Below are 18,879 nucleotides of genomic sequence, written 5' to 3' on the forward strand. Positions count from 1 at the left end.
TCACTTAGCGGACAAGGTCGGCACATCATCTGCTCAAAAGCCGGTACCTCATAACGACAATGTAGAACCTTCACAGCCAGACTCAAGCCGAATCAGAACAAAGAATAGGCGCAAGCGCTACCTCGACCTCCATCCCACATACTTCGACGGCTCGAACCTCGAGCTGGCAGGTTTGTACATTCCAAATATCTCCTTTTGTCATCCGCAATCAGCATTGCCGACATGTACTCCTCAGATCCACTACTCTATGACAGACTCATCCGCCGCTTCCAGACGGCCGACGAGCGGGAGAAGGAAGGCCGGGAGCGAGGGTACACGGGCAGCCTAGAGGCGGACCTTGTTCGGTCAGAAGCCAAGCTCGAGGCGCTGCGGCATCCTGACCCGAATAGTCCGGTCGTGTATAAGCGGGCTGGTGATGGCAGTATTGTCGGGGTGGAAGCGGATGAGGATGAGCGCGCTCATGGCAGGGAGGAAGGCAGGGAGCGGTGGGTGGATGTTATGAGCCAGCGGTTTTTGAGGGGAGACGATACGGAGTTTGATTACAGTACTGTTGATGATAATGAGGAGTATGACGACCGTGGAGAGGAGGACCGCAATCAGCTCGAGCAGTATTTGGGGAAGGAGGATGAAGAGTTTCTGGGTGAAGGCACGCCGATGGGTCAGACGGGTGTTCAAGACTTCTGACGACGGAGCTGGTTGTGCTACTTACTCATCTTCGACCTTGCTGATCTGTTCTCCGCCACCCATGCCAGTTTGGAAGCTCGACGTCAGCGCGTCCGGCCACGACCGTGAGCCAACGTCTCCGTGGCTAGGATTCTTGTGCCTCGGGACCGAGTCATAAGTCGCGCATGCGATGCGCGTGTGAGCCGCAGGCTAAGCGGCTGCCCTGCCGCGGACAACGTGCACTATGTTGGGACCGCAGTCTGCACACGAGACGATGAGCTACCAGTGCACCTCTGTCGCACATCCCGAGGACGTATCGGAGTTGTTCCACGCCATTTGCGTCAGCATTAATAGTGCATGGAGTGTCGACTTTCGATTCTTGCCTATAGCAGATCAGAACTGTTAAGGAGGGATTAAATAATGCAAGGTCGTACCATTTGAGCCCACAGCTTAAGAGTATCCGCGGTGAGCGCAAACTGCTTAACCTCTTCCTGATTGCAGAGAGTGCATCCTTATCCGACTTCCACTCAAACAGCTGTGACCCGCGCGGTCACTCGAGGGAGGCGAACCAATGACAGCGCGTCTGAATACATAATCTCGACGGAGCCACGCGAGGCGCCATATTCCTTTCTCCGTGCTGGAACATCTGGAAGGACGCGCAGGCTCCACATCCTGGTACCATCTTGAAGTCATCTTGACCACCATTGCCTCACTTCGCCGCAATCGCCACCCCCAACTCCTCCATCCTCTTCCTCCTCTGCTCCATCACCCGCCTCTCCTCCTCAATGTTCTGCTCCAACGCCGCAGCACTCTGCCCCAACTGCGCAAGCACCTGCCTCTCAAACCCCGCACTCCACGCCCCACCCGCTCCCAACCCGCCCAACCCGGGCTCCGCGCGCTCCGGCAACTGCGCCGTCGGCTCCATCTCCCCCTCAAACACAAACTCCGGCTTCTTCCCCTTCCCCCGGCCCTTCTTGACCTTCAACCAGTTGAACTGCTCCTCCGCCGTCAGCGCCTTGTAGAATTCCTGCGTCGGCTCGTTGAACTCGATCGTCTCTAACCGCTCTGCCACGACGAGGTTCTCCCGCTCCTGCCGTGCTTTCTGCTCCTCGCTGCCATACGGCGCAAGCACGAGATAGTGCTCGCGGTAGACAGCTTTCTCCCCACTCTCCTGCGCGAAATACAATCGGATCTCTACCCCGAACTCGCCGTACCCGGTCTCGCTCACTTCGAACGGGCCGGGGGCTTCGATGGTGCGCGAGGCGTCGGTGTAGGTGTGGTGGAGCTTGAATTGCACTTTTTTGAGCCAGGTCGTGATGTCCGGGCCGTTAGGGAGGGGGCGGACGTAGACTTTCCAACCCTTGGTGTGGCCGTCGGGGGTTGGAGAGGGGTAGTTGGGGTGGGGGAGGACGTGGGCTTCGTTGCCGATGATAAAGTGGCGGCGGAGTTGGACGCCGCGGATGCGTTTGGAGGTTGCTGCTGGCATAGTGATATACTCAAGGTTGAGACTTCGTCATGAGGCTTGTCAAGCTTCGAGTGTTTGCGCAAAGTTGGAGTATGGGGTGCGGGAACTGCCTTTTTGGGAAATTGCATGTGACAGAGACGGGATGTTCCGGCAAATTCCGTGCTGTACAGTCAACAACAAGCAGCGAAGGCAAGTGAATGGTCCCTCGTTGCGGGTTTGGTTATGTATGAGATCACGAGTAGAACTATCATACGTCGCTCAAGCGGTCAAGCCATGGACATTGCTATCCATCTCCGGCTAAGAGTGTCTAAAACCCAACAAGCTAAGCTGGGCGACTTGCCTCATCAAGCGCCATGTCATGCACCGACAGCGTCCACATTCAATCCCAAACACCATCGCTATGCCAAAACATAACCTCTCTGCTCCAACGCTATGCACCAATGATACCTCAACCCAACAAAAAGTACACACTCACCTCCTCCCTCCACCACCGCCACCACCCCCTCCCATTCCCCCAAGCATACCCATCATCTTCTGCATATCCATCCCCCCCAAATTCGGCATCCCACCCCCACCACCACCGCCCATCATCTTCATCAAACTAGCCATATCCGGCATCCCACCCCCACCCATGCCTCCCGCCCCGCCGCCACCAGCCCCGCCCATACTCTGCAACCTCTTCTGCATAGCCGCCATCTGCTGCTGCCGATTCGCCCCACCCAGCTGCCCCTGCGCCTTCTGCATATTCTGCATCCCGCCCTTCATCTTCTTCGCCATCCCCGCCATCATGCGATGCTGCGTCAACAACTCCTCCACCTCGCGCACACTCGTCCCTGACCCGCGGGCAACCCTCGTCATCCGACTCGGCTGCTCCACGAAACATTTCCCATCCGAGTCCAACTCCTTCACCGTCATCGAATCGCAGATATATATCATCCGCTTCAACTTTACGCTTCCCTCCTCATCGTCCATAGAGCCCATCATATTCGACAGTCCCGGAATCATCCCCGCCATTTTCGACAGGGGACCCATTTTCATGATATTCCCCAGTTGATCCCGCATATCCCGGACGGAGAACTTGCCTTCCGAGATGTTCTTCATCGTTTCCTTCTGATCCAGCTTCAAACTCTGCACGTGCTCGACGAGGCCTTGCATGTCGCCCATACCGAGCAATTTGCTGACGAAAGACTGCGGGTTGAACTTCTCCAAGTCAAGTAAATGTTCTCCCGTTCCAATGAAGACGATGGGTGTATGCGTCGCCGCGACGGCGGAGATGGCGCCTCCTCCTGCTGCTGCGCCGTCGGTTTTCGTTATGATGATTGCACCGAAATCGGCCGTTTCTTTGAACGCTCTACTCTGCGCTTCCGCCGCCTGTCCAATCGAAGCATCCAGCACCATGATCGTCTGTTGCGGTTGCACAGCATTCTGGATCTCCACCATCTCCGCGAACAGCGCATCCTCCTGATGATGCCTTCCACTCGTATCCACAATGATGATCTCAAACCGCTCTTTCTTGAATTTCTCCACGCCGTCCCTCGCCACGACCACAGGATCCGTTTGCGTTAAGCTGCCGTAGTAAGGGATCTTGGCTTTAATCGCGTTCTGCTTCAACTGATCGAAGGCGCCAGCTCGAAACGTATCCGCACAGACTAAGCACGTTTTGAAACCGCGCGCCATATACCACCGCGCCAACTTCGTGCACGTCGTCGTCTTGCCCGCTCCCTGCAGACCGACAAACATGATGACATTACTCTTTCCCTTCTTCGGTTGGTACGGCGTTTGATGCGGGTTCACGATATCGACGAGCGCATCGAAGACGGCTTTTTGAATGATGCGCTTTTTGTTGGCGGAGGGAGGCAGTTCGGAGAACTTGACCGTAGTCTTTATGGTCTTTCGTAAGTTGGCGACGAGTCGGATGTTGACGTCGGCTTCGGCGAGGGCGTTGGCGATGTCGCGGAGCATGGAGTCGAAAGCCTTCTCATCGAGGGTCGGGGCGCGGGTGAGGTCGGTGACGGCGGTGTTGATGCGCCGGCCTAGGTCTTGGAGGACCATGGTGGCGGTGTTGGTAGGAGGTACTGGGGTGTAAGGGGTGGGGAGGGATGGGAGGAGGAGGAGGTGTTGGTCTTTGTCGCCAGGTGGAGGGAGATGAATAGAGACAAGTTGCCCCGCAATGAGCGAGGTGGTGATTTGTGGAGGAAGGTGGAACTCTTGGCAGGGAAATTCTGGGTTTGCGACTCGAGATTCTTCCTACCTCCTCTCACTGCCAACCACGATTTTATGGTAAGCTGTAGAGCATATCAGACAAGATGGCTCAAGCACCGATGAAGCGTAGACGAGGCGATGATGAAGCGCGACGGCCGAAGAAGAAGTTCAAGAAGCAGGCCGTATACCACAGCGACTCCGACGGCGATGACTCCGGGGATGAGCGAGTAGCATATGACGCTCCCAGACTCAGCAAAACCTCGAAGCCCACCAAAACGGCACCCTTGACGAAAATAGCCGTGACGACTCCTAAGCCCAAGCCGAAACCCATACTGAAGCAAGTGCAAAGACGGCAAGTGGAACAGAAACCTAACAAGGATGATGATGATGATGAGTGGGACGGAATGGACGAGTTGGAGAAGAATACAGCGCTGAACGCAGCGCCGGCGCACAAGCTTGAGGATGCTCACGTGCAGCTCGCCGTGGGCAACGACGAGATTGCACTGAGGGTGGGTGCTGCAGACGTAGACGTGGACGTGGACGAAGATGAAGACGCAGACGAAGACGACGAGCCCGCCCTTGACGCAGCCGATGACACATCAGCCGACGAGGACAACGATGACGACGAGAACGACGAGGCCAACGACACCCAATCCGAAACCTCTCTAACCTCCAGCCAAGCCTCCCTCGCCCGCCGCAAACGTAACGATCCCTCCGCCTTCGCCACCTCCATCTCTGCCATTCTCTCCACCAAACTCTCCACCTCCAAACGCGCTGATCCGGTCCTCTCCCGCTCCAAATCCGCCGCCGATGCGAACCGCACCCTCGCCGACCAGCGTCTTGAGCAGAAAGCGCGTGCACAGATTCGGTCCGAGCGTAAGCAGGCGCTCGATAAAGGCCGGATTAAAGATGTGCTGGGCTTGGAGACGGAAGGCGTGGAGACGGGCGCAGTGCTTGAGGAGGAGAAAAGGTTGAAGAGGATCGCGCAGAAGGGTGTTGTGAGGTTGTTCAACGCGGTCAGAGCTGCGCAGGTCAAGGGAGAGGAGGCGCGGAGGGAGGCGAGGGCGGAGGGCGTGGTGGGAGTGAAGCAGAGAGAGGAGAGGGTTAGTGAGATGACTAAGCAGGGGTTCTTGGATTTGATTTCGAGTGGAGGAGCAGGGAAGAAGGAGGCTGCGGCGACTGCGTCTTGATGCGTTATGACACAACTACACCTTGCGGAAGCAGTCCGGCTGCTTCATACTCCTCACTTCACGCAATCATCCCGCCCGCCTCAGCCTTCGCCCCAAGCACGCCAGCTTTCTTCAACACAGATATCGTCTCCTCCACCGTCTGCGTCTTCACACCCCTCACCTCCTCCGCAAACTTCACCGTATTCATCCACTCCCGTGCATCCTCAGCGCTATACCTCATCGTACTCGTAATAAACTCCACCGCTTCCTCCGCATGCTCACGATAATACTTGACACCCTCATTAATCTTCCGCAGCATTTCATTCACCCTCCCATCACCGTCACCGGAATGTACACTATTCCGCGCTACAATCATCCAACTAGGCCACGGCGTATATATCTCTCCTATCCTCTTCAACTCGCCATTATCCCAGTAATGTTTGGTAGTAAAGTGTTCCCACATGAAGAAGTCCGTCGCCGGCTTATCTCCTTCACGTCGTACGCTCTGTCGGAGCGCAGCGAAATCGCCTATCACTTCTACACCGAAAGGATCCTGTCCTTGCTGTAACCAACCGTGCTGATCCGCAAGTACGTAGCTCATAACATAACTGCCACTCCCAATCCTGCTAACCCCAACCTTGCCCCCCTTCAAATCCTGCACACTGCTCACATCGTCCCTCTGCGCGCCGGTTGATATAGCCCAACAAAGCGGACTCTCCACATACGTCCCCACAATCCCGTACGCCGCTGAATCTCCCGCCGCTTGTGTCTTGCCCAGATCCGCTACGAAGCCTTCCGTAAGTCCCACAGCTACGTCGATGGCGAAGTCGGAGGTTGATGCGGTTTTCAGCCGGGTAGCGAGTGCGCCTGTGCCGAGGGGTTCGGGGATTAGATCGGCGTCAAGGTTGAAGTGTTGCGCGGCGAAGTGGAGGGGGGTGGAGAAGTGTTCGGGGACGTAACCGATGCGGAGGCGTTTGGACTGAGACATGCGCGATGAGGTTGTAGAGAAGCGGCGGACAGAATAGAAGGCGGCGGTATATATGCGCCGAGCGAGCATTGAAGCTCTGCACGGTTTGCGGTTGACCGAAAGAGGTAGGCACGCATGCTAAGGTGGGGCGATACTGCAGCTTATCGATAAGGAGTGGGGTGTTCTAGATGGCCGTGCCGCCGTAGAAGGCAACTCTGCGACTACACCTTCATTGACCCCGATTGCCACATATATAAGTGCAGCTCGTGATGCTGAGAAGAGTAGACACCTCAGCTAAGCATATAGCCGCAGTTTGAGTGTATATAAAAAGGTTTCCGTTCCGGCGAATCAGCGATTGCACTTATCCAGAGTCGGTAAAGAGTATATATATTCACTGGCAGGTGTCGCAGAGCATATATAAGGTGATCTTCAGGCTCGCAATCGCGCGTTCCTTTCCTCGTCTGTATCATCACCAAAGTGATCTTTGGCAATACTACTTTCTTGTTACCGAAACTCCTCTGGCAGTCCACAACCCTGCTCATTATTGCTCAGTATCGGCTTCACTCTTCAGCACTGACTCAGGTTCCATCTTCTTTAGATCAGGCAGCAACGACTCCAGCTGGAACATCCACGCGGATCTCGACAAATCATCTAGTTCTTGACAACACTCTCCTCACCTCGAGCGCAACTTCGACGTGTGTCACTGCTTAACCAAGGGTGAGTCCAAAACCGGGCTTTTCCTCCCTTCTGCCTAGCAAAGACGGAGGTGCATCACTCACACATCCCCAAGAGCGCTCTCACTGAGGTAGACAGCACCACTCAATATCCACCACCATTGACTGATTGTTTCCTCACCAAGTACCCAACAACTCACCTACTATCCAACGAACAAAGTACATCATGGCCCCCAGAAACAACAACCGTCTCGAACCCCCAAGCGGCGGGAACATCAACGCAACGGTCAATTACCTCGTCGGCGTGCGCAAGGACTCAATCCAATGGCTCGGATACATGAGTAAACAATCCGGGGAACCACCGAAAGCCAGTAGTAACAGATCCAAAGCCTGGTACAACCAGCTGGACGAGTTCTTGACCTTCCTCGAGGAGCGCGTACGCATGACTCCGGAAGTGAAGCGACGCTCAGAGGTCGACCTAGCGTTGCGACAACTTTACGCCCGGCCTGAGTACAAGTTTCCCAAGTCGTGTGCCGGGAGGGCTGAAGCATTGTACCACTATTTCGAGCAGGCGGGCTGGGACGATGGCGGTACGGATGGTGCGGATGGCGATGAGCAGTCGGAAGAGCCGGCCCCGAAACGAGCGAAGAAAGAGCGCAATGACTCCGCCGCACCAAGGGGTGGAAGTCCGAGCACGTCCATCGTTCGCTATCCTCCACCCAACCACTCCATTTGGGGCATAAACGGCATAATGCACGGTGTCGCCCGCAAAACACCCATAGGCAACACAACCGGCCGTCGCGTCTCTGACGTCTTCGACGACCGCTACCGGGACGAACGTCGCGATCCTAAGGTCTTCGGCCACAACGGAATAGAAGTAGGCCAATGGTATCCTACACAACTTTTCGCCTGCTTCCACGGCGCTCACGGCCACCTCCAAGCCGGTATCAGCGGCGACGCGGACAGCGGCGCGTATTCTGTCGTCGTCTCCGGGCAGTACGAGGAGCTCGACAACGATCGAGGCAATTACCTCTATTATTCCGGCTCCGGCTCGCATAAAAATACCGATCCCCGTAAAGCTGCGGACTCTACCCCTGGCATGCTGGCGCTGAAGAGGAGTTTGCAGACGCGCAAACCCGTGCGTGTGCTGAGGACGTGGACGGGGAAGAGTCGCTATGTTCCGTATTGTGGGTTACGGTACGATGGTTTGTATACAGTTGTGACGCAGGATACGCCGAAGAATGCCAAAGGAGGGATGTATGAGCAATTTGCTCTGGAGCGGCTGGGCGGGCAGCCGGAGATTGATCAGGGCAGGCCAAATGCGAAGGAGATGCGGGATTATGCCAGGATCGCGAATGGGTATCCTGCAGTCTGAGACAAATCTTTTGGATGTTGTGCTGAGACAGCATGGAGTCGAGGGAGGGCTTCATAGTTTAGATTGGGCGTAACGGTTTCCATTGAATCGTTTTCATGGGATCTTCTGCGTGCATGGCCATAACTAGAGCATATGTCACAGCCGTCTCATCTCGGCCTGAGTATTGGGTCGTTCGCAGGACTTTTGCTGCTCGCTGGTGCAGCAGTAGGAGTAACGCCTCCCGCCTTCCTGCTCCGGAAGATCCTCGCTACCAGACCAGTAACAGGCAAGACGGTCCATCTCGCGAACCATGGGGTAGCCCACACGCTCAAAACGAGCCTGACAGGCAGTAGCGCCTTGGTGATTGCATAAGCGGTGGCGAGCTCAATCACTACCCGAGCACCGGCAGCACCTTGCTCCCCAGACAAGCCTTCGGCAGAGGGTGAGTCATCGCTAATCCAGCCACGCTTCCGCAGCCAGCGGTCGAACCGTTTACTTCCCTCGGCAGCCCATTCGCCTTCAGAGACGGAGCGTGGTAGCCAGTTGCCGTAGTGAAATGCTGCTGCGAGACCGAAAAGCGGCACGATCGCGGTTAGCTCGTGGAGCACTAGGAAGGTTGTGATGTGAGAGACTGGGGCGTTGCGTAGTGGAGAGGTGTACTGGCGCAAGAAGCGTGGGAGTCTGGCCACGATGCGGTCTAGTCGTGATGCTGGTGGTGAGACGGGCTCGGTGGCATATTGCCGGGTTCCGTATCGGGGGAGTGATCTCCTGGACACACTACTAAGTCCCCGGACACATTTGTGCATGGACTGCATTACACTTTGTGGTTGTATTATGGTCGAACGTCCCTGGTGAGAGGTAAAACGGCAGTCGAGTCAGGCCTGCTGCGCCACACTTCTGGTCCGTGCATCTGGGTTTCCCTTAGCGCCACATCAGGGCATCCGCGAACACATGCGAGCATCGAGCGTCGTAACGTCGAAGGCTGCCAAATTCATGAGTTCTCCCTCTTCACCTTCTACACAGTCATTCAGCTCTCAAGACATTCAGGTCCCCAACATCGACATTCCGGATCTCGGTAAGGATCGATACAGGAGCCGGGCGACAGCAGCGAACACTCCCATACCGCCAGCAATGGCGCAAGCGAACCCCAACGCGTGAGTTACAGACATATTCTGTCAAGCTAGAAACAGAGGACTGATGGCGACATAGCATCAACGTCAACGATCCAGGCTTGATCACACTCGTCAACAAGCTGCAAGATGTCTTCACCACAGTCGGCGTACGTATCCCGACAAGCATGCGAAGTGAAGCGGGATATTAATGGGTTGCGCAACAGGTTCAAAATCCTATAGACTTGCCTCAGATCGTTGTGGTAGGGTCGCAATCAAGTGGCAAGAGCTCCGTATTGGAAAACATAGTTGGGCGAGACTTGTAAGTCAGCCCCCATGAAGAGGAGATAAGGCGGCCGCAGTGTTGACAGCTAGACCACAGCCTACCTCGAGGCACAGGCATTGTCACCCGGCGACCCCTCGTACTGCAACTCATCAACCGCGCACCTTTACCAAAGACACAGGCGAACGGCATACCCGATGGCGACACCGAGATCAAGACCACCGACGCCGCCAGCAACATCGAAGAGTGGGGCGAGTTCCTACACATACCCGGCCAGAAGTACTACGACTTCAACAAGATCCGAGAAGAGATCGTACGCGAGACGGAATCAAAGACGGGTCGAAATGCTGGCATCTCCCCTGCACCGATCAACCTGCGGATATACAGCCCAAACGTGCTCACACTGACGCTGGTGGATCTGCCTGGGTTGACGAAAGTACCTGTTGGAGACCAACCTAGAGATATTGAGAAGCAGATTCGAGAGATGGTGATGAAGCAGATCAGCAAACCGAATGCTATCATACTGGCCGTGACTGCGGCGAATACAGATTTGGCGAACTCGGATGGCTTGAAGCTGGCACGAGAAGTGGACCCGGAAGGTCAAAGAACGATTGGGGTGCTCACGAAGGTCGACCTGATGGATGAAGGTACCGACGTGGTGGACATTCTCGCCGGCCGCATTATCCCGCTACGGTTAGGCTACGTACCCGTCGTCAATCGCGGCCAACGCGACATTGAGACCAAGAAAGCCATCTCCGCCGCGCTAGAGAACGAGCGCAACTTCTTCGAGAACCACAAAGCCTACCGCAACAAGGCCTCTTACTGTGGTACACCCTACCTCGCGCGCAAACTCAACCTCATCTTGATGATGCACATCAAACAGACCCTCCCGGACATCAAAGCCCGCATCCAAGCCTCCCTCCAAAAATACAGCGCCGAGCTCACCTCCCTAGGCTCCGACGGCATGCTCGGCAACAGCGCGAACATCGTCCTGAACATTATCACCGAGTTCTCCAACGAATACCGCACCGTGCTCGAAGGCCACAATGCCGAACTCTCCTCCGTCGAACTCTCCGGCGGCGCCCGCATCTCCTTTGTCTACCATGAACTGTACAGCAACGGCGTCAAAGCCGTCGACCCCTTCGACCAAGTCAAGGACATCGACATCCGCACCATCCTCTACAACTCCTCCGGCTCCTCCCCCGCGCTATTCGTGGGCACAACCGCCTTCGAACTCATCGTCAAACAGCAAATCAAACGGCTCGAAGAACCATCCATCAAATGCGTAAGCCTAGTCTACGACGAATTGGTTCGGATTCTAGGTCAACTCCTCACCAAACCCCTCTTCCGCCGCTACCCTTCCCTGAAAGAACGCTTCCACGGCGTCGTAATCTCCTTCTTCAAGAAAGCCATGGATCCCACCAACAAGCTCGTCCGCGACCTCGTGGCAATGGAGAGCTGCTACATCAACACGGGACATCCTGACTTCCTCAACGGCCACCGCGCCATGGCGATCGTGAACGAGAAGCACCAAGCCGCTAAACCGGTCCAAGTCGATCCCAAGACCGGCAAACCTCTCCCTCCATCTGCTGCAACTGCGCAGCCCCCACGGAGCGCGAGTCCGAGTTTGGACCTGAACGGAAGTGCGAACGGGGAGGGGAGTGGCTTTTTCGGGAGCTTTTTCGCGAGTAAGAACAAGAAGAAGATGGCTGCGATGGAGCCGCCGCCGCCGACGTTGAAGGCGAGTGGGACGTTGTCGGAGAAGGAGACGCAGGAGGTTGAGGTGATCAAACTTCTCATCACGTCTTATTACAATATCGTGCGGAGGACGATGATTGATATGGTGCCCAAGGCGATCATGCTTAATCTTGTCGAGTAAGTGCTCGTAAATGTGTGAGATGGGTGAGGGTGTTAATGCTAATGAGATTGTTGTAGGCACACGAAGGAGGAAATGCAGCGGGAGTTGCTGGAGCAGATGTACCGCACGCAGGAACTGGATGATTTACTCAAGGAGAGCGATTATACCGTCCGGAGGCGGAAGGAGTGTCAGCAGATGGTGGAGAGTCTGTCGAGGGCAAGCGAGATTGTTAGTCAGGTGCAGTGAGCGTCTACCTCTTCTGCAGACGGGAGACGGTGCCTGCAGTGAGTTGGCAGCGGTGGTTGGCAGCGATGGATGGGGGAGACAACCTGAGGTGACAAGCTGGTCGCCTTAGTCGGCCTTCCCATCCTCTGGTCACCATTCGCATCACCACTGGGACCATCGTTCGCAGCCCAAATATGGAGGCTTGAGTGGCGAAGTTGGACGAGCGGTATAGATGAGTGATCAAGCATATGAGGCTCGTCAGGCGCTGGCGTGGGTTGGGAAACCCTTTCGATATCCCCGGACGAGAACGTACAAGCTCGCATGTTGTAGCGAATAAGCATATCACTTTGAAGCCCTTCCCCATAATACTGAGAAAGTTGCTGCATCTCGAGGCTGTTGATGATATTGGCAAGGCTGCTGTCGTATCTTCATATATTGCCATTGCTTTTGGCAGTCCGTGCGCAACATCTCCGTCATTCCCGCCAAGCCTCGGGCATTTTGTTTGGTAGCGGTACCTCTCCAGCTCCACGTCGGGCGGGCCGTATCAATGGCCACCTTTGATTGATTGATTGATGCTGGGCTTGCGTCCGCGTCCATCACTCAGAGCTCGTCCTTCCTTCTTCGACCTCATCCTGCACAAGGACATTGAGCGTTTGTCCACCGCTCCCACTCCGCCACCTCCTCCACCTTCAGCCTTCGATAGGCAAGCTTCAGCAAAGAAGCTCCGAGCGCCGCCACTGTCTCTCCACATCGGTGAGCATCACTTATCGGCCGACGACGAGCACCACCCAGTCCAGGTAGCTTTACCGCCGAGTCCTGAGCTTCCCTCGTCGCCTCCACCGCCTTATAGCGTGGCAGTAGAAGCCCACACGCCACAAACAAACCAGGCAGCAGAAGCCAACCAGCCACCTCCACCTCCCCCTCCCCCCACCAACACCGCCGCCATGGGCTCCAAAGGCCAAGATGAAGAACGCCAACACGGCTCCATCTTCTCCGTCTCCGGCCCCGTCATCGTCGCCGAAAACATGATCGGCTGCGCCATGTACGAGCTCTGCAAAGTCGGCCACGACCAGCTCGTCGGCGAGGTCATCCGCATCGACGCCGACAAAGCCACCATCCAAGTCTACGAAGAGACGGCCGGCGTCACCGTCGGCGACCCCGTCGTGCGCACCGGCAAACCCCTCTCCGTCGAGCTCGGCCCGGGTCTGATGGAGACCATCTACGATGGGATCCAGCGACCGCTCAAGGGCATCAGTGACGTGAGTAAGAGCATCTACATCCCCCGCGGGATCGACGTGCCGAGTTTGAACCGTGAGAAGAAGTGGGACTTTACTCCCAGCGACAAGTTCAAGGAGGGCGATCATATCACCGGGGGTGATGTGTGGGGTAGTGTGTACGAGAATAGTTTGTTGTACGATCATAAGATCTTGCTGCCGCCGCGGGCGAGGGGTACGATTACGAGGATGCCGAAGAAGGGGAGTTATACGGTGGACGAGAAGATTTTGGAGCTCGAGTTTGAGGGCAAGAAGACGGAGTATGGCATGATGCATCAGTGGCCGGTGCGAGTGCCGAGGCCGACGACGGATAAGTTGAGCAGTCAGGAGCCGTTCATTGTTGGGCAGAGAGTGCTCGATGCCTTGTTCCCGAGTGTCATGGGTGGGACGGTGTGCATCCCTGGTGCTTTCGGGTGCGGGAAGACGGTTATCAGTCAGTCTGTTTCGAAGTTTTCGAACTCCGATATTATCGTTTACGTTGGCTGCGGTATGTCTTGCAACTATATCTCAACTCGTTTGGTTACGATGCTGACAGTGCGATAGGTGAACGTGGTAACGAAATGGCGGAAGTGCTCATGGACTTCCCTGAGGTAGGCCCGCGGTTTTCAACAGATACTTCATTCACAATAGCTAAGTATATTGTTTTAGCTCACCATCACCGTCGAAGGCCGCCAAGAACCGATCATGAAGCGCACTTGCCTCATCGCCAACACCTCCAACATGCCCGTCGCCGCGCGCGAAGCCTCCATCTACACGGGAATTACCGTGGCCGAATATTTCCGCGATCAAGGCAAAGCCGTCGCCATGATGGCGGACAGCACCTCGCGCTGGGCCGAAGCTCTGCGTGAAATCTCCGGTCGTTTGGGTGAAATGCCGGCAGACCAAGGTTTCCCCGCCTATCTCGGTGCGAAGCTGGCCTCCTTCTACGAACGAGCCGGCCGCGTCGTCTCCCTCGGCTCTCCCGAGCGCAAAGGTTCCGTCTCCATCGTCGGCGCCGTCAGCCCACCTGGTGGCGACTTCTCCGATCCTGTCACCAGCTCCACGCTGGGTATCGTGCAAGTCTTCTGGGGTTTGGACAAGAAGCTCGCCCAGCGCAAACACTTTCCCTCCGTCAACACCTCCATGTCCTACTCCAAATACACTACCACACTGGAGAACTACTACGTGAAAGAAATGCCCGAATTCCCACGCCTCCGCGATCGGATCAGAGAGCTCCTCTCCACCTCCGAAGACCTCGACCAAGTCGTGCAACTCGTTGGCAAATCCGCGCTAGGCGATTCGGACAAGATCACCCTCGACGTGGCCACTTTGATCAAGGAGGACTTTTTGCAGCAGAACGGGTACTCGGAATACGATCAGTTCTGCCCGCTGTGGAAGACGGCGTGGATGATGCGCGCGATGATGGGCTTCCACGATGAGAGTCAGAAGGCTATTCAGCAGGGGCAGAGTTGGGTGAAGGTGAGGGAAGCGACGGCGGATATTCAGAATCGACTCCGGAGTATGAAGTTTGAGGTGCCGAGTGAGGGCGAGGAGAAGGTGGGGAAGCGGTATGAGGATTTGATGCAGAAGATGCAGGAGAAGTTTGCGAGTGTTGTTGATGAGTAGCAGTATATATCGGGTGGGGGAGGTTGAGTGGGGTATGTGTATGTGTGTGTAGCGTTTGAGATGGGATAGGGGATAGATAGACTGATACCAATCTACGGCTTTGAACTGTATCACCTTCGTTTCCGGTCCTGATGTTACGTTTCACTCAGAATGCACCTCTGCCAACACGGTCGACCTTTTGGGGGCGTATGATTTCGACACCTGACCGCCGAGTGTTGGACTAGCAGTCAGAATGAATGCTCCTGTTCCATAATCCCACCAGTTCCTGGAACGTGTACCTGCACACTGCCAAGACCATCCGTCACACATCCCGATACCAAGCACGAGAGTCAAGCATTCAAGATCGTGAGATGCGTAACACCTGCCGGCTCATGCTGTCCTAGTAATTCCGACGGCAGCGAATGAGACGAAGGCCGGCGGAGAATAATAAGCTTCGGATCTGGCATGCGACATGCGACGTGCAGCCTGATCCCTGAGTGGGTATCGTCATCTCGACGACACCTCACGCGAGCCTGGCGCCGACTTCGTCCAGTTAGGCTGTTGCGCTTTGTGCTTTTACATCACGACTGGCGGGACTTTCAGGCACTGTAGCGTTGGTCGAGGAGGGATCTCCGGGGTGCGCGATCTCCCGCAATAACACCGCCCGCATGTGGCACCGTGATGGCAGGACTGGGGCGATGATGTCGACCATTTGCGCGCCGGTATTGGGCCTGTAAGGGCACATGGGTGGGTTTGTTTGGATGTTTTTCTATTGTTTCATGCTCTTGTCGCAGTCTTTGCTCTCTCCACTCTCATTACACTCTAGAAAGACTTGTATACACGGACCACACCACAGACCACAGTAATCGCAATGCAGAAGGTCCTCCAGACTGGGCTGGCCTCTGGCCTGTCCGCTACGTCAGGCATCCACTCCAACAAACCCAACCCCATGCCAGACGACCATGACAACACCCGTGACCTGCTCCCCTCCAGCTTCATTCCCCAAGGCGTGCCCAAAGACAAAGTCCTCTACAAAGGCAAACACCACAACGTCGAAGCCTCCCGCATCTGCATCGGCGCCTGGCCATGGGGCGATACGGCAACCTGGCACTGGGACGACTCGGAAATGGGTCCCCTCAAACAAGCCTGGCAGACCTGCCTCCGCCACGGCGTAAACCACATCGACACCGCCCAAGTCTACGGCTCGGGCGAAAGCGAGCGCATCTGCGGCCAACTCGTCTCGGGGATGAACCGGAACGACTTCGTCATGCAGACGAAATGGTGGGTGCTCCCCGCGGACTCGAAGAACATCCTGCACCCGCAAGACGCACCGCTGGTCAAACTCAAACAAACCCTCGAACGACTGCAGATGGAGAGCATCGATGTCTACCTCGTCCACGGCCACATCCACCACCAATCCATCTCCACCGTCGCCAAATCGCTCGCCGAATGCGTGGACCAAGGCCTGACGAAGACTGTGGGGGTAGCGAATTACAGCGAGAAAGACATGCTCGCCATGCGCGACGAACTGGCCAAATACGACGTCCCCCTCGCAGTGAATCAATGCGAGTACTCCCTCCTCCGCCGCATCCCGGAAACCTCGGGCCTCCTCTCCGCGTGCAAACAAAACGACATCGTCTTCCAATCCTACTCCTCCCTCGCCCAAGGAAGATTATCAGGGAAGTACGACCGCTGGCACGAGCCACCGAAAGAATACCGGTTCTCCTCGTATCCCATGAAGGAGATTGAGCCGACGCTGGAGGTGCTGAAGCGGATCGCGGAGAGGCATGGTACCAGTGTCGCGTCGGTGGCGTTGAATTATAATTTGTGCCACGGGATTGTGCCGGTGGTTGGGGTGAGGAAGCCGGAGCAGGCGGAGGATAACTGTCGGGCGTTGGGGTGGAGGTTGAGTGGGGAGGAGATTGCGGAGTTGGACAAGGTGAGCTTTGAGGGGAAGACTACTAGTTTGTGGCAGCAGGGGTAGGATGTATTGAGTGAATGGTTTGAATGGTACCAGTATGCTCAATTCCGTGAGGCGACAATTCTTGACTGGATGTCGATGTTTGCGCTGTTGACTGTCCGCGTTATGATGTTCGGCTATCCGGCTGAGGAGACAGAAAGTCAGATTTTGTCGGTGTGGGCACCTTTGTCACCGTTGCCTGCGGAAAAATTGGTAAAACACCTTGAGTGCATGGGAAGTCGCACCTGAGCGGGATGTGCATTGTAGACCTCAACTCTTCCCACCCAATTATGCCCCCTCCATACGTGGCCGAGAGACAAAGGTAGTCATATCGACACAACACTGCAGCAAACGGATTAAGCGTGCTTAACTACAGCTTCGCCTTCCCAATATCATATATCTGCGCCTCACCCGGTACCTTCTTATCATGATCACTTCGCGGATCCGACTTGATATCACCGATCGGCTTGCCCCGGATGTCCGGCTCGGGCTGCTTGTCGACGATAAGACTGGACGCTTTCGACAACGTCTCAATGGCCTCCCGTTCAATCCTGCTGAGCAGGTCTTCGCAGGTGGGGATGTCGTGGATGAGGCCGATGACTTGGCCCGCGGTCCAGACCTGGGATTATATGTTAGTACATGCCCGATGAAGGAATGGTAGTTGTCACGCACGCCGAAATCCTTGTCACCATTCAAGAAGACCTGACGCCCCCTCTTCCCGCTCACAAACGGCGCGACCTCCTCAAACTTCCCCGTCGTGCTCTCCCGCTCAATCCTCGTCGCCTCGTCCGTGACCTTATTCTTGAACAACCGACTCGTATTCTTCCACCTCCGCAGCACAAGCTCCGTATCCGTCTCCTGCGCCTCGACAATCGCCTGCTTGATGTTATGATGGATGGGCGACTCGACCGTGCACATGAACCGCGTGCCCATATTTATCCCCTCCGCGCCCAGACTCAACGCGGCAGCGAGACCTTGTCCGTCTGCGAAACCTCCGGAGGCGATGAAAGGGACGGGCATGGTCTGGCGCGCGCGGCTGAGGAGGATGAAGTTGGTAATGTCCGTCTCGCCCACGTGGCCCGCGCATTCGAAGCCGTCGATGGAGAGGAAATCTACACCCAGCTTCACCGCGCTCATGGCGTGGCGGATGGTGGTACATTTATGCAAGATCACGCACGGCGGGTTCGCCTCCTTGAGTTTCTTGATGATGGGACCCGGGCTATTCCCCGCCGTCTCCACGATCCGGATCCCCTCGTCCAGCACCACTTGCGCGTACGCGCCGTAATCCGGCGGGACCATGGCGGGGAGGAGGGTGAGGTTGACGCCGAAGGGGTATTGGGTCATGGTTTTGCAGCGTTGGATTTCTTTGCGCAGGTCTTCCGGGGTGGGTTGGGTGAGGGCGGTGAGGATGCCGAGGCCGCCGGCGTTGGAGACGGCGGAGGCCATTTCCGCGTAGCCGACCCATTGCATGCCGCCTTGCACGACGGGGATGCGGATCCCGAGTTTGCGGGTGAGGGCGGTGTTGAAGGGCATGGTTGTGGTTAGAGTGTAGGTGGAGGTGAATGGAGGGGGCCAAACTCAGCAGGAGTAAGCGAGGTGGCTGTGAGGGATGGGGCGCTATAGTGAAGACATGTCGAGTGTTGAAAGACAATGGAGACTGTCAGACCTACGTGGGTAGAAGTGTTACGGCGATAGCGTGCTTGGTGGAGCTGGTCGCTCACGGTTCCATTGCGAGCGCGAGACTTTCCCCACGACTCTAAGCCGATTGCCTCGGTACAGCATGTGGAGAGCGTCGAATGATGACTCAGCACTGATCGCTGACCGGTAGAAGGACCGTCCCGTCCTGCATGACGGGCAGTAACTCATTGTGGTATAGCTCAATTTGGACTTCGCGATCGCAGCGCCCGCATTCGCAGTTCTTCTGGATGTTCGAAGCTCTACATTCGAGACGCACACGACAGCCCTGCCCTTCGCACCACCTCTACCTCTCGCATGCTGTAGCACTTCATTGTGACTTGCAGCTCTTCTTCACAAGGTCTTGTCAGCATTCACCAACTACACATATTGCGACGAAGGAGTGAATGCAAACGAG

At 56.1% G+C, this 18,879-nt stretch overlaps 11 protein-coding genes across 11 annotated transcripts; 5 read left to right on the forward strand and 6 right to left on the reverse strand.

Moving 5' to 3' along the window:
- Positions 1-163: 163 nt before the first annotated feature.
- Positions 164-1,128, forward strand: BAUCODRAFT_36280 (uncharacterized protein). Its single transcript, XM_007680407.1, has 2 exons — positions 164-636; positions 710-1,128. Exons 1-2 carry the CDS (start codon positions 223-225, stop codon positions 839-841), a joined length of 546 nt encoding a protein of 181 aa, XP_007678597.1. The 5' UTR covers positions 164-222; the 3' UTR covers positions 842-1,128.
- A 4-nt stretch (positions 1,129-1,132) lies between these two features.
- BAUCODRAFT_211740 (uncharacterized protein) lies at positions 1,133-2,235 on the reverse strand. Its single transcript, XM_007680691.1, has 2 exons — positions 1,695-2,235; positions 1,133-1,499 (listed from the first exon to the last, which is right to left on the reverse strand). The coding sequence occupies exons 1-2, from the start codon at positions 2,147-2,149 to the stop codon at positions 1,373-1,375; spliced, it is 582 nt and encodes a 193-aa protein (XP_007678881.1). The 5' UTR covers positions 2,150-2,235; the 3' UTR covers positions 1,133-1,372.
- Positions 2,236-2,359: 124 nt separating this feature from the next.
- Positions 2,360-4,298, reverse strand: BAUCODRAFT_93699 (uncharacterized protein). Its single transcript, XM_007680641.1, has one exon. It carries the CDS (start codon positions 4,178-4,180, stop codon positions 2,600-2,602), a length of 1,581 nt encoding a protein of 526 aa, XP_007678831.1. The 5' UTR covers positions 4,181-4,298; the 3' UTR covers positions 2,360-2,599.
- A 90-nt stretch (positions 4,299-4,388) lies between these two features.
- Positions 4,389-5,484, forward strand: BAUCODRAFT_93700 (uncharacterized protein; the record flags this gene model as incomplete). The annotated part of the gene is made up of 2 exons (XM_007680642.1): positions 4,389-4,557; positions 4,792-5,484. Coding segments are annotated over exons 1-2 (816 nt in total), but the record flags the coding sequence as incomplete, so codon positions are not given.
- Positions 5,485-5,578: 94 nt separating this feature from the next.
- BAUCODRAFT_74706 (uncharacterized protein) lies at positions 5,579-6,487 on the reverse strand (the record flags this gene model as incomplete). The annotated part of the gene is made up of 1 exon (XM_007680588.1): positions 5,579-6,487. One exon carries the CDS (start codon positions 6,485-6,487, stop codon positions 5,579-5,581), a length of 909 nt encoding a protein of 302 aa, XP_007678778.1.
- Positions 6,488-7,477: 990 nt separating this feature from the next.
- On the forward strand, positions 7,478-8,515 carry BAUCODRAFT_74823 (uncharacterized protein; the record flags this gene model as incomplete). The annotated part of the gene is made up of 1 exon (XM_007680595.1): positions 7,478-8,515. One exon carries the CDS (start codon positions 7,478-7,480, stop codon positions 8,513-8,515), a length of 1,038 nt encoding a protein of 345 aa, XP_007678785.1.
- Positions 8,516-8,751: 236 nt separating this feature from the next.
- On the reverse strand, positions 8,752-9,240 carry BAUCODRAFT_48959 (uncharacterized protein; the record flags this gene model as incomplete). Its single annotated transcript, XM_007680535.1, has 1 exon — positions 8,752-9,240. A coding segment is annotated over one exon (489 nt), but the record flags the coding sequence as incomplete, so codon positions are not given.
- Positions 9,241-9,625: 385 nt separating this feature from the next.
- On the forward strand, positions 9,626-14,848 carry BAUCODRAFT_150075 (uncharacterized protein; the record flags this gene model as incomplete). The annotated part of the gene is made up of 8 exons (XM_007680692.1): positions 9,626-9,648; positions 9,704-9,773; positions 9,831-9,925; positions 9,986-11,761; positions 11,822-11,986; positions 12,574-13,730; positions 13,787-13,833; positions 13,892-14,848. 8 exons carry the CDS (start codon positions 9,626-9,628, stop codon positions 14,846-14,848), a joined length of 4,290 nt encoding a protein of 1,429 aa, XP_007678882.1.
- Positions 14,849-14,946: 98 nt separating this feature from the next.
- Positions 14,947-15,366, reverse strand: BAUCODRAFT_36287 (uncharacterized protein; the record flags this gene model as incomplete). Its single annotated transcript, XM_007680408.1, has 1 exon — positions 14,947-15,366. A coding segment is annotated over exon 1 (164 nt), but the record flags the coding sequence as incomplete, so codon positions are not given.
- A 59-nt stretch (positions 15,367-15,425) lies between these two features.
- On the forward strand, positions 15,426-16,864 carry BAUCODRAFT_36288 (uncharacterized protein). Its single transcript, XM_007680409.1, has one exon. The coding sequence runs from the start codon at positions 15,699-15,701 to the stop codon at positions 16,809-16,811; it is 1,113 nt and encodes a 370-aa protein (XP_007678599.1). The 5' UTR covers positions 15,426-15,698; the 3' UTR covers positions 16,812-16,864.
- A 97-nt stretch (positions 16,865-16,961) lies between these two features.
- Positions 16,962-18,468, reverse strand: BAUCODRAFT_211946 (uncharacterized protein). The gene is made up of 4 exons (XM_007680693.1): positions 18,458-18,468; positions 17,460-18,364; positions 17,033-17,406; positions 16,962-16,986 (listed from the first exon to the last, which is right to left on the reverse strand). Exons 2-3 carry the CDS (start codon positions 18,318-18,320, stop codon positions 17,158-17,160), a joined length of 1,110 nt encoding a protein of 369 aa, XP_007678883.1. The 5' UTR covers positions 18,321-18,364; positions 18,458-18,468; the 3' UTR covers positions 16,962-16,986; positions 17,033-17,157.
- Positions 18,469-18,879: the final 411 nt, after the last annotated feature.

This window comes from Baudoinia panamericana (assembly GCF_000338955.1).
Source record: "Baudoinia panamericana UAMH 10762 unplaced genomic scaffold BAUCOscaffold_10, whole genome shotgun sequence".
In the NCBI taxonomy this organism is placed as follows: Eukaryota; Fungi; Ascomycota; class Dothideomycetes; order Mycosphaerellales; family Teratosphaeriaceae; genus Baudoinia; species Baudoinia panamericana.